The sequence below is a fragment of the Oryza glaberrima genome, chromosome 11 (genome assembly GCF_000147395.1).
Source record: "Oryza glaberrima chromosome 11, OglaRS2, whole genome shotgun sequence".
NCBI lineage: Eukaryota > Viridiplantae > Streptophyta > Magnoliopsida > Poales > Poaceae > Oryza > Oryza glaberrima.
Genome location: NC_068336.1, coordinates 25852241 through 25869327, shown reverse-complemented (window position 1 = coordinate 25869327; position 17087 = coordinate 25852241). Strand labels below are relative to the sequence as shown.

Here is a 17087-nt window from a genome sequence, read left to right as displayed (position 1 = left end):
GTTCTTTCTAAATCTAAGATGTTGACTATTGGTCAACCTGACATGAACAAGTCCAACTGTCCAAGCATGCATGATGATTTTTCCTTCCCTAGTCTAAAAGCATATGAGCACATGCAACTTTTTCCCTTTCCCACTTGTGACTAACCAAGACCTTGATAGATACAGGACAAATAGCTATCAGTATTCTTAGAAAAGATTATCTCCCTGACTGTTGCATACTCGTTAATTTCGGTATCATTGACCTGTTCTAAATAATGACTACAATGTTATAAATCAAAGAGTTTGCAAATTGTAAAAAAAAAAAGAAATGAGGAAAACTATCCTGCGGCCTATAAGCAGAGCTGGCCTGTCAGGCAACCAGTGAAGTCCATGTCTTATCTTGAATGTTTACACCCAAACTTCATTCCTTTCTAGGTTAGAATATTCTTTCTTATGTTGGCCTGGACGTAAAGCATATTTTAATAGCAGATCATTTACAACCATATCATGGTGCAAATCCATGAAGCAGCAGATCAATCATACATGTACACAATTTAAATATTGTGTAACTAGCTAAGAAACATAAGAGATTTATTCATATTCATCCATACACATAAAGAAGTAAAGAGTAATTGATCATTGGACAAGTTGCTGATGCTATTATTCTGTTATTCTTAATGCAGAAGCAAATATGGGTGCAGAGGATGATTCGTTCTTTCGTATACGCAGTCAGGCAGGGTCAATGGAACACTGCTGTTCGGTTCTCATCTCTTCCCATAGTTGCTATCGACTTGACGTACTCCTTCCTAATCTTCTTCAACGTCACAACAACATCACTCATCACCATTCTTTGCTCTGGCGAGTCAGACGAGCAGAGCAAGCCCAATTCAAACACTGGCATAAGAAAGCCGTCAATGCTACCGGTAGAAGAAGAGCTGTCCTGTACAAGTTGGCCATCTATGACATGGACAAGGTTTGCAGGAAATGCCTGAAGAACCCACTGCCTGATGTTTAGTTCTCCCACAAACATAGCATCTGTTGGTCTCTTCGCAGTGAACACTTCAAGCAACATGATCCCATAGCTGAATACATCGCTCTTCCGTGATGCTTTACCAAGGGCGCCATACTCTGCTCAAGAAAAAATGATCACCAAACATTAGTTGCACCACTTGATAATTACTCTATAAAAGATCAGCAAGGATTCAGCAAAACAGATGATACTAGCTTACCTGGTGCCATGTACCCGACTGTTCCTGGCATGCTAGCAGAAATCATGGAGCTATCATCACCTAACAGCAGCCTTGCAATACCGAAGTCTGACACATGCGCCGTCATGTCATCATCAAATAGCACGTTGCTAGGCTTCAAATCACAGTGCAGAACCACTTCGCAGTGCTCATGGTGCAGGTATTCCATTGCCATTGAAACGTCTAGCATAATATCCAATCGCTCAAGGAAACTTAATTGAATTCTTTGATCAGAGTGTAGAAGTGCCTCTAAGCTTCCATTGGGCATGTACTCAAGAACCAGTGCTCTGAAGTCCAGGTTGGAACAAGTGTTAAGTATCTTTATCAAGTTGCGATGCCTAGCCGTTCGAAGCACCCGACACTCAGTATCAAAGCTTCTAATGGCATGTTCCATATGTTGGTGTATAACTTTTATGGCAACCACCAAACCGCTGCTCAGCTGACCCTTAAAAACTTTTCCAAAGCTTCCAGAGCCCAACATATTATCATCACTGAAATCATTAGTAGCACGAGCAAGCTCATGGTAGGAGAGTAGTTGATGGCTGGCCATGTCAACCATACCAACAGACATCTTTTGATACTTAACTTTGTATTTAAGAATTACATATAAGCAGCAAGCTACAGCTCCAACTGTGATAATTATAGGAGGGACTAAGTATTTTATAATCCGATGGTTTCTTTTGGGAGAGGTTGCTTGGCATGGTGAAAATCCTAAACGGACAGCACCACATAGCCCTGAGTTCCCAACCAAGGATTCCAGCGTGATGTTTGAGAAGACACCTGTTTCTGGTATTTGACCATGTAGGTTGTTGAAAGATAGGTTCAAGCTGGAAAGGACAGTAAAATTGGCCAGGTATTCTGGGATGGTACCGGAAATATTGTTGTGGGATAGATCCAAAGTTTCTAAGCTGGTAAGCACACGAAAAGAATCTGGAATTGAATTTTGGAATGAATTGACTGATAGGTTCAAGTAGGCTATCATTTGAAGTTGTGCAATTGAATCTGGGAGGATGCCAGTGAAGTGGTTGCTAGAGAGATCCATGATATTCATTTGCTTCAAATAGCCTATATCAGCCGGTAATGCACCACTCAAGAAATTGTGGGACAGATCTAGTTTAACAAGTCTATCAAGATGAAATAAGCTCGGTGGTACAGTGGATGCTAGTTGGTTATCAGATAAATCTAGGTATTCTAACTTGGTCATGTTACTAATGCCCATCGATATGGAGCCGGAGAATTGGTTTGTTCCAAGAAATAATCTTTGAACATTCTTCAGCACGCCAATATTTGACGGTATGGGGCCAAACAAGCTATTTTCACTGAGATCAAGCCACTGTAGAATCTCCAAATCCATGAGTGATTCTGATATTGTGCTGTGCAGTTGGTTATCACTAAGATCTAGATACTTGAGACTAGTTAAGTTCCAAACTGTAGATGGAAGGACACCGGATATATTGTTTCGACGTGCGATGAATGCTTGCAGCGTGCTTGATAGATTGCCCACATAGTCTGGGAGGTTTCCGGTGAAATAATTTGAGTCGATTTCAAGGACAGAAAGCTTCCTACAGTTAGAAAGAGCAGACAAGAATTTAAGATCCCCCTGTAAGCTATTTTCGAAAATAACAAAGTATGTCAAAGAGTTCATGCTGCCAACTGTTGATGGGACAGATCCATCCAACAGGTTTGTGCTCAAATCCAGGCGTGATAATGCAGATAAGTTGCCGAGAGAAGCAGGAATGGGTCCCCTTAGTTGATTCCTTGCAATAAGCAAATCTGAAAGTTTTCCAAGCTTTCCAATATCTGCTGGAATGGTTCCTGTTAGGTTGCACGTGCTGAGCTCTAGGGAAGCCAGCATGGTAATGTTGCTTAACGCATCAGGGATTGAACCACCATCGAAGTGATTCTCACCCAAGTTGAGCTTGACGAGATTCGTCAACTTGCCCAGCCATGATGGCAAAGTACCCTCGAATAAGTTCTGGATGAGGGAAAAAACTTGGAGTTGCTGGCACGCCGCGAACCCCTGTGGAATTGGACCTGTGAAATTGTTGGCATCAATGGAGAAAAACCAGAGACTCGGGAGTCTGAAGCTTTCGTTGCCTGGGATAGGGCCAGTTAAGCCGTTCAAGGCAAGAGCAATAACTCCTAGCATAGACATGTTGAAGACGCCTGGTGGTACTGGTCCGGCAAGTTGATTAACCTGCAAGTCAAGGAATTGAAGCATGGGCAATGAGCCGATGCAGGCTGGTATTGATCCAGAAAGGCTGTTGTTGGCAATGTTGAGATAAGATAACAAAGGTGTGTTGTTGAACAGGCTGTTTGGGATCGACCCAGTGAGGCCATTGTTCCGAATGTTGATGCTGCGAAGGCTGTGCAGGCCCTGCAGATCGGCTGGGATTTGTCCAGAGAGCTGGTTAACCGCGAGACGAAGAACGCCAAGCCTCGTGAGGTTGCCTATGGAGGCTGGGATGACACCTGAGAAAGCATTATTGCCAAGATCAAGGAGCTCGAGGCGATGCAGCCTTCCGATATCGTCTGGGATTGAACCCGTGAGGTTTGTGATGGTGAGGTTAAGGACGGAGAGGAAAGATAGGTTACCGATGTGAGGGCTCAGCTTTCCTTGGAGGGGAACTCCGGGCAGCTCCACTCCGGTGACACGCTGCTGCTGCCGCCGGCTGCAAGTGATCCCCATCCACCGGCAGAACGGCGTGCCGGCAGTCCAGTTGGTGGCAAGAATGTTGTAGGGATCGGAGAGCTCACCTTTGAAAGCCAGCAGCGCAGCGAGATCGGTGTCGTTGCCATTGCTCTTGCTCGGTCCTGGAGGAGAAGCAGCAGCAGCAGCAGCCACAGGGGACAAAGTGATCAACAGCAGAGCGGACACGATGATGCATACTGGAGATCCGAGCGCCATGACGACGCTGAAGTGATGCTTTTGTGGCAATTAACTTTGCAACAAGCTAAGAACTAACAAAGCATAATATGTATTTCCCTCCTCCTGATTGGCTGACTGACGGTAATCAATGAGCCCTTGTATGTTGTTTTCTCTCCACATGTGGGATTGTGGGGCATGAAACTTTTCTTTCACACTCTTGACCAATCAAAGACCTTGACAGATACAATGTACATATAGCGCTATCTTTGCCGAATGAGTCGAATATATTGACTGTTGACCAATCATGCACGCACCGGTTTTGATTGGAACCTTGTTTGAGCTTTCTTTTTTAAAGCTGGATCAAAATGTCGTCACAATCCGCCGATGGAATTAGAACTGTTCTGTCTGATTGAGATCAGTTGCAGCACTGGAACATTGACTTGATTTGCGTTGGTTGATAAAACCACCTGAGGTTCACTAACTTCAGCAGTGCCGCGGCTAATTTGGAAGCCATGGGCCCCGAATGGATGCCGCGTCTTTGCCTGGGTTCTTCACCAAAACAGATTATTATGGACAGCGGATCGACTCATTTCACTTGGCTGGCCGGCAAATGGTTCTTGCATTTTCTGTCAACAAGCGGCAGAAACTGGAGAGCACTTATTCAGGAACTGCTCTAAGGTTCACCAATGGCAAAACTCAAATTCTGCGGTGGCTACACTCAATGCAATTAACGTCGGTAAATACAGAGGAAAAGCTGCAAACAACCTGGGACAATCATCTTCAAGCCGCAAGAAACGTCGAAAAGGAAACGCAGGAGTAGCTTCTGCGCTGTTAGCTGTCTTCTGGGCAGTAATAGCGCGAAAGAAACGCAAGAGTTTTTCACCACGAAGCGGCTACGGACATGCTGAAATCCTGGAGCATGGCGGGAGCTAAGCACCTGGCCATACTGTTGCCGACGCAAAGCAATTAACAGTTTCTTAGAGATAATAACTCAAATTACATCCGCTAGTCTGCAGATGCTGCTGTAAACTGATTTTACTGTTTTAGCACATTTCGTGCTATTGCAAACCTTGTTCTTAATTAATGAATCCGGTCAAACCGGACAGCTTTCGAAAAAAGATAAAACCACCCGAGTTAACTTGCTGACAAGCTCTGCTCTACACTTGGAATCCATGGCGTCTGCATTATTAGAGCGAATATGGTACATTTGACAGTGAAACCAATTTTTTTTTGTTCACACGTCTTCATCAGCTTATAGGTGAAATCGTTTGCTTGCTACATTCAAGCTGTTAGCAGCCCTTGATCGATGCCAGACATAGATTGAAGAGATAAATCACCGACAAGCTTAGGTACAGCGTAAATAACAACATGATGTCATACTAGTACTAGCTGGATTTCAGCTTATATACTTCGTACAAGAACCACACATAAAGAGAACAACACGTACGTTCAACTCATTGAAACAAAAGATAACATGGAATGCATGCATACGTATAACCAAACCAACTTCAAATCTAGATAGGGATCAATATATATCGAGAAACTCTCAAAACAGACAAATTAAGACCAACCGATGGATACCCTGAAGATCGATCGGAGTAATATATATCCATCTTTCATTCTACACGAGTTCAACCGGCGTCGTGGTTAGCAATGACATCAACTTCTTAAGCTTGTCTCGCACCTCAGCCATAGTCGGCCTCTTGTCCACGTCATTTTCAAGACACCGGAGCACAATGTCAGCCATACTATCAAGACAGTCCATGCAGTGAGAATGCAAGGCCTCCCTAGACAACATGTCCTGGTCATACATTTCCCTCCTTGTGTCGACATCCTCATAATGGTTGACAAATTGTACCAGGAGGCTTTTATTCTCGTCGTACTTGGCCTTTTTTCCTGAGATAAGCTCCAGGAGCATAACCCCAAAGCTATATACATCACTCTTATCATTGAAATCGCCTGTCTTGATGTACACGGGATCGATGTAGTTCATGTCAGCAGATACTTCCCACTTCCTCGCTTGCTTGGTTTTCAATGTGAGCTTGGATGACCCAAAGTCAGAGACCTTAGGCACGAGATTGTCATCAAGGAGGATGTTGCCAGGCTTGATATCACCGTGGACAATCTGGCCGTTGCCATGCGAGTGCATGTAGTCAAGAGCCTCTGCGGAGCCGATGGCAATGTGTAGGCGTTGTTGCAGAGAGAGGTGCTGGCACCGATCAGCGCCATGAAGAACATTCTCGAGGCTCCCGTTAGGGACGAACTCAAAGACAAGCATGGGGATCTCTGTTTCTATGCAGCAACCGACGAGGCGGACGACGTTGGTGTGGCTGACCTGCAGCTGGATTATGATCTCATTCACAAACTCGTCTTTTCCACGTGTTGCGCCCTTTGCAATGGAGTATTTGACGGCAACCGTTTGGTTATCATGCAGGGTTCCCTTGTATACCTCGCCGAATGCGCCATCCCCAATCTTGGTGCACTTGTTGTTTGTAATCTCATCCAGATCGTCCTCTGTGAAGAGGGTAACACCCATCTTCTCCAATACTTGGCCACCGTTACTGTCGAAGTACCCTTTCTGCTTCCATCTCTTATGCTCCCTGTGAACGAACCAAGCAAGGACCAAAAGAGCCACCACAGCACAGACAGTCGCTGCAACATGCAAAACAAACAATCTATCTATCTATCTATTATATTATTAAAACAGCCTTGAAAGGAGGCACCACGTTCGCTGTGGGGGCTAGAAATTCCCACATTAATCGGAGAAAAGGAAAAAAAAGAAAAGGAGAGTCCAAGTAGAAGTACAATCTAAAAATAGCTGAAATTCGGAATTAAAAATAAGCAATATGGAAAGAGGAGTCCATATAGTAACCCAATACAACATTAATCAAAATTCGAAATAAAAATAAAATAAAATTCAAAATTAGAAAAGGAAAGTAGAGTCCAAGTAGAAATACAATTTAAAAATAGCTGAAATTCGGAATTAAAATAAGTAATATTGAAAGAAGTTTCCATATAAGAACCCAATACAAGATTAATCAAAATTCGAAATAAAAATAAAATAAAATCCAAAATTAGAAAAGGAAAGGAGAGTTCAAGTAGAAATACAATCTAAAAATAGCTGAAATTCGGAATTAAAAATAAGCAATATGGAAAGAGGAGTCATATAGGAACCCAATACGAGATTAATCAAAATTCGAGATAAAAATAAAATAAAATCCAAAATTAGAAAAGGAAAGGAGAGTACAGGTAGAAATACAATTTAAAAATAGCTGAAATTCAGAATTAAAAATAAGCAATATTGAAAGAAGTTACCATATAAGAACCCAATACGAGATTAATCAAAATTCAAAATAAAAATAAAATAAAATCCAAAATTAGAAAAGGAAATGAGAGTCCAAGTAGGAATACAATTTAAAAATAGCTGAAATTAGGAACTAAAAATAAGGAATATTAAAAGAAGAGTCCATATAAGAACCCAATACGGTATTAACTATTTTTTTTAAAAAAACTAAAATTAGAAAAAGAAAAATAAGATTTCAGTTAGGAATACAATTTATAAATAACTAACATTTGTGATAAAAATAAAGATTATTGAAATAAAATACTATCTAAAACACATGACGAGATAAAATACTATCCAAAATTAGAAAAATTAAAAGAGAGTTCAAGTAGGAATACAATTTTGAAACAACTTAAATTGAAAATAAAAAAATAAAAACATTAAAAGAACACAATACGGTATTAACTAATTTTTTTAAAAAAAATTCTGAAATTAGAAAAAGAAAAATAAGATTTCAATTAGGAATACAATTTATAAATAACTAAAGTTTGTGATAAAAATAAAGACTATTGAAAGAAAAAACCATCTAAAACACATGATGAGATAAATTAAGTAACATGCCTATAAAGGAGTAGAGTGGTGGCGGTTGATACAACATATAAAAATTGTTAATAAAACACCAAATAGAATCCTAATGACGATTAAAAGGAGGGACACCAGGCAGGCCGTGAAGCAAACAAGTAAAGCAGTTGTTGGGACTTCTAGAAAGTAAAAAAAAAAAACCCTATTGATAATCATATTCGATTTTTAAAATCTCAATGACAGTAAAAAGGAGAAGCAGCGGGCGGGGTGTATAATTGTATAGTTGCAGAGCCGCTGACGATTGACGGGACTTCTAGAAAATAAAAAATGAATTCCAACAATAGTTATGTTCGATTTTTAGAATCATAATGACAATAAAGAGTAGGCGATGGACCAGCTGTAGAGAGGCATAGTGGCATCGTTTGATGGAACTTCTAAAAATTATAAAAAAATAAAACTACAAGTCCAATTTTAAAAGGTTTGGAACTTCCAAAAAGTAAAAAAAAAACCAATGATAATCAGGTTCGATTTTAAAATCTCAATGACAATAAAGAAGGGAGGCAGCGGACAAGCCGTAGAGGAGTACAATGGCAAAGCCGCTGATGATTTGACGAGACTTCTAGAAAGTAAAAATGAACCCAAACGATAATTATGTTCAATTTTTAAAATCTCAATGACAATAAAGAGAAGAAACACTGGACGGGCCGTAGAGGAGTATAATGGCAACATTTGACGGGACATCTAGAAATTATAAAAACGAAACCCAACGTGACAATAAACTCTAAAACTATAAAATCCAATTTTTAAAGGTTCCAAGAAGAATGAATAAAAATAGTGGTAGATCGAGCAAGCAAATAAAAAAGGAGATGACATAAGGGGTAGCAACTGGTGTGACTTTTAAAAACTATATAATTAGAAACACGAGGATGATAAGGTTTGGTTTTTTAAAGTCTTAAAACAATGAGATAGCTATTTAATAAATTTTAAGTGAAATCATACTAAAAAATATATGATTTTGTTCGGGTGCTAGCTGCTCAATTGCGCGGGCCACCTAGCTAATTATATTATTAAAGGAATAGAAAAAAGAGCCTCCACGTTCGCTCTTATGGTCTAGAAATTCTCACATTAATCAGAGAAAAAGAAAAAGGCAGATTCCATATAGAAATACAATTTAGAAATAGTTGAAATTCGGAATTAAAAAATAAGTAATATTAGAAGAGGAGACTAGAGTCCATATAGAAGTACAATTAGGAAATAACTGAAATTCGGAATAAAAATAAGGAATATTAGAAGTAGAGTATATAGTCCATATAGAAATACAATTAGGAAATAACTGAAATTCGGAATTTAAAATAAGTAATATTAGAAGAGGTGACTAGAGTCCATATAGAAATACAATAAGGAAATAACTGAGATTCAGAATTTAAAATAAGGAATATTAGAAGTAGAGTATAGAGTCTATATAGAAATACAATTAGGAAATAATAGAAATTCGGAATTAAAAATAAAGAATATTAAAAGTAGAGTATAGAGCCCAACTAAAATTAGGAATAAACATAACAATATTAAAAGTAGTGTTTAGAGTTCGTGTAAAAATACAATTTACAAATAACTAAAATTCGAAATTAAGAAAAATATGGGAAGAAAAGTTTAAAGTCAATATAGGAATACAATTTAGAAGTAACTGAAATTTAAAATTAAAAATTAAAGAATATTGAAAGATGAGTTTAGAGTCCACATAGAAATTTAACTAGAAATAATAAAAATTCAGAGATAAAAATAAATAATATTGGAAGAAGAGCCTAGAGTCTATTCAATTTACAGAAAATTCGGAATTAAAGAAAGAAATATTAAAAGATGAATCTAGAGTCCATATAGGAATATATATAATTTACAAATAACAAAAATTTGATATTAAAAATAATTAATAACTAACACATATATAAAATACAATATTCAAACAATATGAATATTACACATTAGTAGTTTGGTAAAGTTATTGCAAAAATTAAAACTATGTTGTCATTTTAATATATTTGAATAATATAATGAGAAACATATATGCTATTTTATGAGAGAAAATATAATGATGCTAGCCGCGCAATCTGCGCGGGCCACCGTGCTAGTTAATATTACCTCTGCATCCACCGTCGTCGTCGGGGAGGTACGGATTGCCGGTGTATCCCGGTTTGCACTCGCAGAGGTAGCCCTCCCCGTTGGAGGTGTTGTTGCAGTAGCTGTTAGAGCTGACACAGGCATCCGCTTTCTGTGTTGCTGACGAGCACGACCCATTTCTCCTGAGGGCCCAATCAAGCACCATTGGGACACTTAAATCTCCAGTACGGTTGGCAAAGCTCTTGCTGCCGGTACGACTCAAATCTTGCCGGCTGAAATTGTACCTATGTGATGTGTAGTCGCACATCAGTAATAATAAACTCAATATATGCACATCTCATGGAAAAAGTTTGGTTCATTGGCGGTTAGCCCGGGGCGAAATGAAAGTATTCAATCAGACACTTTTATGTGTTTGAGCAATATAGTTACCAATTAGTATATTAATTTGTAATATTTTTTATAGTGACTAAGCTACGGAATACTGTCCGGAGGATGGTACAGGTAATGATCAATCCAAACTTCTCCCGCTTGCGGTGTTCCTGAGTTCCTCTTGCACGACCTTGGCTGAACACCATAGGATTGTAAAATCTAAATCGAGAGCCTCTTGATTTAGTCGTAACCAGCGATAGCATCAGATGACTAGAAGAGTCTTACTTAACTATAATAATAGTTCATCAAGCAACAAGTAGAAAAATATATTTTTACCACCTATACTTTAAATAAAATTTTCTCTTAAATTACTCATCCGATATACGATCCGATTATACCGTCGTATTCATATTCTCACATGATTATATTTTTAATAAAAAATACAAATTAATTTTATAATATATCTAAATTACTTTTAGAATTCATTAAATTACTTCTTAGATAAATAAAAGTAAATAACTTGTATTATAGAAGTAACTTAAAACAAAAAGAAAATAACTTGTCACAACATTAAAAGTAAATCTATTAAAAGTAAATCTATTATGGGGTAAAAACATAAGTCTGTCTAGAAATTAAATTTAATATAGAACTAACCAATAGTAAACCGTTCACTTAATGTATAAAAAGTAATTTAATCAAATCTAAAATATATAAACCATAAACCCTAAACCCTAAACCCTTAAATTTAATTTATTTTTCGTGTGACTTTGTGTCCACTAGAGTGCCGAGGACACATGAGCTACGCAGGAGGAGTGAGCGCTTGTTCTGCTACATCCTCGTCGGCAGGTTCAGATTGCACATAGTATCACATCGCTTCCTTGTATCACTTCGTTGCGGAATCCCAGCTGGCCAAAAAATGCGAAAGGCACCAGCAAAGCCCGCTGGACTGGCCTCCTCACCCACATCCTCCCTCCCCATTCCCCCTCCATCCTTTTTCTCCAAGTCTAGCGATGTGAAGCACCCGCACGAGCCTCCACCGGCCCGCCTCCTAACCAGCTTGATCTTGTTGGCCCTGCCAGGAACTCGGCCCATTGCCGACCTCCAGCCCTACGGCTCCAATCCTCATTGCGTGCCCATTACGTTGCCACTACTCCGGATGTCCCCCGAGGCCATCCCTCAAAGCCTGGGGAAAGCCCCTCTTCCCCCTCCCTTACCCACCCTCCCACTCTGACCTCAGCCAAAAACGTAATCCACATACATACATACATATATACAGACATATACATACATACATACATATATATATGTACATACAACAGATGAGAGAGAGAGAGACAGACAACAGACAGACAGAGAGAGAGAACAAGACAACAGACAGAGGAGATATGATAGGACACAGACAGACAGAGAGAGACACAGACAGACAAGAGAGAGAGACCACACATACAGAGAGACAGACAGACAGACAGACAGACAGACAGACGACAAGAGAGAGATAGAAATGAGAGAGAGAGTAGAGATAAGAGATAGATAGTAGATAGAATATATATAATATATATAAGAATATATAGATAGATATATATATATATATTATAATAGTGTATATATATTATTATACTATATATATATAATATATATATATATGACCTATATATATATATATATATATATATGTTAGGAAGTAGAAAGTATGTGAGGTCTGTGATAAAAAGTAACCGTGAAATTGGAAAAGTGAGAGGTCTCAGTTTAAGACTACAGTACCGCTGTGCGCTAGCTAGATGCGTCCCTAAAGCATGTATTGCCATATCTCCCGCAGTCCTGCTCGGGATTTTGAATTTTTTTTTATTTTTACTTTTTTATTAAAATATTTACAAAACTATTTTTTTTCGAAAATTTACAAATATAGTCGCCTCTCGCCCTTTGGGAGGGCGTTTTTTAAAAACCGCCCTCCCAAAGGGCAATAAGGGATCTAATTGCAAAGTTCCCAGTATAGCTTATTAGCTTTAATATTTTACAATTTAAAATTATCATATAAAGTTGGATGAAATAAAAAAATTATATCAAAATTGTAGATCTCGAGAAGATCTACAACTTTGTACTTAATAAATTTTTCATTTAAGATCTTCTAGATATCCAAATATTCATTACAAAATATAAAACCTATTTAAAATAAATCTTAGATCTACATTTCAAACGACTTTGGACGGAAATAAACTTTATATAAAAGTTTTACATCTCGATTTGATCTACAACTTTGCAGTTTGCTACTTTTCCATTTAAAATCATTTGGAGTGTCGAATAAGCATTATTAGTTTTTAAGCAATTAAAACCGGTGGAAAGGGTTTGAACACAAATAAAAAAATTACATTTAGGTCCCTTATCGCCCTTGGAAGGGTGATTTTTAAAAAACGCCCCACTAGAGAGCAAGAGGCAACTAGATTTGTAAATTTTCAAAAAAAAATATTTTTGTAAATTTTTAATAAAAAAGTAAAAATAAAAAAATTCCAGGATTTCCTCGCAATGGAACCAGCTTGGCAGCTTAGTGGGCCGGTGGGACGGCCTGCATTTGTATAGGCTCGACGAAGGCCCTGTTTGTTTTAGCTTATGATTATTGTAATCTAAATTATTAAATACTGTAAGTTGGATTATAATAAGCTGGCATAGAATAAGCTATGAGTTGTTTGTTTGTCTGGATTATTGAAGGCATGGATTATTGGGTTTAAAAGGCTAAAGCCTATAATGCCCTCAACTATCTGTTCAAATGATGGCATAGGTGGATAATTTTTCTCAAGTATGTAGGGGTAGTGGGTCTTTAGCCACTATATAATCTGAAAAAAGCTCCTCTAGAGCAGCTTATCAGATTATAATAATCTGCCTTATAAATTATTATAATCTGCTATAATAATCTACTTGTTTGTTTCAGCTTACTCTTAATAAGCTAGATTATAATAATCCTAAGCTGAATTAAATAGGGCCGAAGTATATAATTCGGTAGTACATTTAGGAATTTTTATATATTTATTTATATTTATTTTAAAAAAATATTTAAAAAATAAATTACCATTTCAAAGTTTTGTAAAAATATACTACTCCGGCCCTACCGTAGAACAGGCTTTGTGATGTGGCACGTGGTGGGAGGGGCGCGCCATGACAATTTTTGCAGATGACCCCGCTCTCCCATAGGACAATTTATTTTGATGACATTGGCATAGTCTAGTGGTGCACGGGACGCGCCATGGCAATTTTGCATGTGGCCCTCTCCCGGTGATAAATCGACCTTCCCTAGGGAGATTTGCCACTGGGAGGGGGCCGTCTGCAAAATTACCATGGCACGTCCTCTCACAGGATGCCACGTTACATAGATTGCCCTATCGTAGACTCGCCCTATGGTAGAGCGGGAGTATATTTCTATAAAACTTTGAGATGGGAATTTATTTTTCAAATCTTTTAAAAAATAAATATAAACTATAAATATAAACTAAAAAAATCCATAGCAGCTTCATCCAATGGATCGAGTGTGTGTGTAACGAACAGAAATCAATAAACGCAATAAAGTAGCAGGAAAAAAATTCTACTTAGTGCATGCCTTCGTTTGATTATAATTATACGCAAGTTACATACAAGTAATTTTAAAACTACTAAGAGCTAGCAAAATTTTTAGTTTCCTAGTGCTAGAGGTACTGAAATATACCAAATTTTACATTATAAAATATGGTACCACCTGGGTTTTCCTCAACTATATATATACAATGTAATTGATTATACATAACTATAGCTAGTTTTACTTTATTTAATAGTTTTTATTGATATATTTTGTGTGGAAAGTTATATGGGTCTTTGGATAACGTACCAGCCTTTCTCAGCTATGAAGGCGTAGTTACAGGGACTGTATGGCCACGCAAGGTTGGTGTCGTTGTTGGCGCCCCAGCCGAGCGCTACGGTGCTAAGGTTGCGGGGGATGGAAGTCACCTGGCAGCAACCCAGCCCCGAGCAGAGGTCACCGTCGTTGGCAGCATCATCTAAGCTCATGCACGTCGTGATGCAGCCGGTGAGGAGGCTCCAGTCGTCCCTGGCGCCCTTGAGAAACGCGAGCGAGTCGCAGCCAATGGCCGTGAACTCGTTCCTCTTGTGCGCCACCAGGAACGGCGAGCCGGTGAGGTTCTGCGTCAACGAGAAGGAGGAGTCGATGGTGTTGGGCGAGTCGAAGCAGACGTACACCACGGGAATGTAGATGCGCATCTCCCCCTTCTCCAGCGAGATGTCAATGATCTCTAGGTCCCTGTAGAATGGTCTGGGAGGGCTAAAGCTATCGTTGCAGGTGACGATGAAGTCATCCAAACCCTGCCAGGCGCAGTGTTCGCCGATGCCGAATGGGTAGGGGATGTCAACGTCGCCGCACTTCGTCGTCGGGCACTCCCCCCGCGCTGGGCCGGAGTGGCCGACGGCGGCATCACAGAAAGTGCTACTACGGCTGCAGGAGCAGCAAGCACAACCCATAACACTACTTGTTCCATGGCAACGTGTTTCGCCACCATGTTTAATTGGAGAACATATATATATATACCGGATTTTTTTTTATCGACCTAGCTTACTCAATTAACCTAGCTAGCTCGCTCGCTTGTATGCACGAGATATTGCACTGGCCATGCAAGTCTATATATATATGTATTCATGCAGGGCACGCGAGATCGATGTACGTACGTAGTTGGAATATTAATATTCTGCACGCACGTTACTAGCTCTCTCGCGATTCACCAATGAACCGCAAGTAATTTCTTTACTTTAATTTTCTATTGCAGCTGGTTATTTATTACCCATTTAGCCAACGTGCCTCTAGATCTGATCTATATATACATTTAATTGTTGTCTCTAAAGATTAATGATCAACTATAATTTCATCATTGACTAACTTAATTTCTAGGACATATCACGCACAAACCCGCTTTGTTAATTACTAGTTACAAACCTTGACTAATTCCAATCTCTGTTTGCGCCTGACGTCGTTCTTTGATATATATTAACTGCATTGCATGCGTAATCTTGTCCGTAAGCGAAAGGAGCTAGCGCTATTAGAGCATCTCCAACAGACTACCTAAAATAGACTCTCCAAACACCCATATAGCCGGCTAGCCAATTAATTTGGTTAGTTAAACTCATTGTTTACTCAACAGCCTCTCCATCTAAGCTCCCTATTCTGAGCCTAAAACCATATGCCAGCCTTTATTATCCCTCCTTCCAATTTCTTCCCCTCCTCCTCTATATTTTCTCCCCCCTTCCTCAACGGTGGCGAATGGAAACGACGACGGCAACCGTAGTGGATGGCGATGGTGTCGGCGGCGAATGGCAACTACGACGGCAACCGCAGCCCAGGGAGGCGTAGGCGGAGGCGGCGGAGGTTGCCCCCTCCTCCTGAATCCACGCCGCGTCGCCCGAATCCACATCGCGCCGGATGGATCCGGCGGGGACGGAGGGAATGGAGGTCGGGTGGAGCTGGATCCAGACGACAACAATGGCAACCTTGGGGACGACAGCAGTGGATGGCGATGACTGGCGACGGTACAGACGACGACGACGATGACAGCGGTTGGCGACCTCGACAACGATGGTGGCACTCCGGCGTGGGTTCAAGACGCTCGCCTTGACACGCGCCGTCGTGCTCTCCGCCAACGGCCCGCACTTCTGTGCCGCATCGAGCTCGGGTCCCCAAGAACCCCACCACGGCCCCCTCCTAGCCGAGCGGCGGCGGCCCAGCGCCCTCGGCCGAGGGGCTCCACCGCACCATCCTGGAGATGCAGGCGACGCACGGAAGCCGGTGCTCGCGGTGGTGCACGGTGCCTGCGTCGGCAACGGCGTCGAGGTCGTGGCCGCCTGCGCCATCCTGGAGAAGAGCTAAAGGAGATGGGCGGGGGGAGGAATTTGTGTGCGGCCCACGGTTGGCCAGTGATTTCTGGCTGGCCAAATTTGGCTAGTGGAGGCGGGATTTTTGCTAGCCAGATGACTTAGCCAACTGGTTGGAGAGGCTGTTGGAGCATGTTTTTTTTGCTAGAATGGCTAAAATTTGGCTTGGAGAGTTAGATGGAGAGACTTTTAGAGATGCTCTACCGTTAGTTCATCACTCCCAGTTTCAAACCGCTAGCTACCTCTCTCCTTTCATACTGACTCAGGGGTAAAGCCACACTAGGGCAGAGGGGGGAGGGTCTGGAGGATGCCTGCCCCTCCTCGCCCAGCCCTATAACCCACCTACACCCCGCACATATAACCACCTCATTTGCTTAATTAACCTACCCCATTTGCTAAATTTCTTTCCAACTACCACTACAACGGAAACCCTTTTCGCATACAGGTAAAAGGGATTTTTGCATGCGGTTGCAACCGCATACACTAAAAGGTATGTGAAAATTGAGTTTTTCGTACACGGGTAGTGCAACCGCATGCGAAAATGCAGTCTCTTATACCGGCCACATGCGAAAATAAATTGAACTAACAAAAAGAAAACCAACACCCCCCCCCAAAACCCTAGCTCGCCGCCGGAGCGCCGTATCCCTGCCGCCCGAGCCCGCCGCACGCATTCGGAGCGTCAGATCCGCCGCCCCACCTGCTAGGGGTGGGCATTCGGTCTCGGTCTTCGTTCTTTCCGTCATTT

General features: G+C 40.7%; 1 protein-coding gene and 1 pseudogene across 1 annotated transcript; both read right to left on the bottom strand.

The window, feature by feature from the left end:
- Positions 1-553: 553 nt before the first annotated feature.
- LOC127755918 (LRR receptor-like serine/threonine-protein kinase EFR) lies at positions 554-4242 on the bottom strand. The gene is made up of 2 exons (XM_052281528.1): positions 1209-4242; positions 554-1107 (listed from the first exon to the last, which is right to left on the bottom strand). The coding sequence occupies exons 1-2, from the start codon at positions 4132-4134 to the stop codon at positions 719-721; spliced, it is 3315 nt and encodes a 1104-aa protein (XP_052137488.1). The 5' UTR covers positions 4135-4242; the 3' UTR covers positions 554-718.
- Positions 4243-5716: 1474 nt separating this feature from the next.
- LOC127755883 (wall-associated receptor kinase 5-like) lies at positions 5717-14979 on the bottom strand (annotated as a pseudogene).
- Between the last annotated feature and the right edge of the window lie 2108 nt (positions 14980-17087).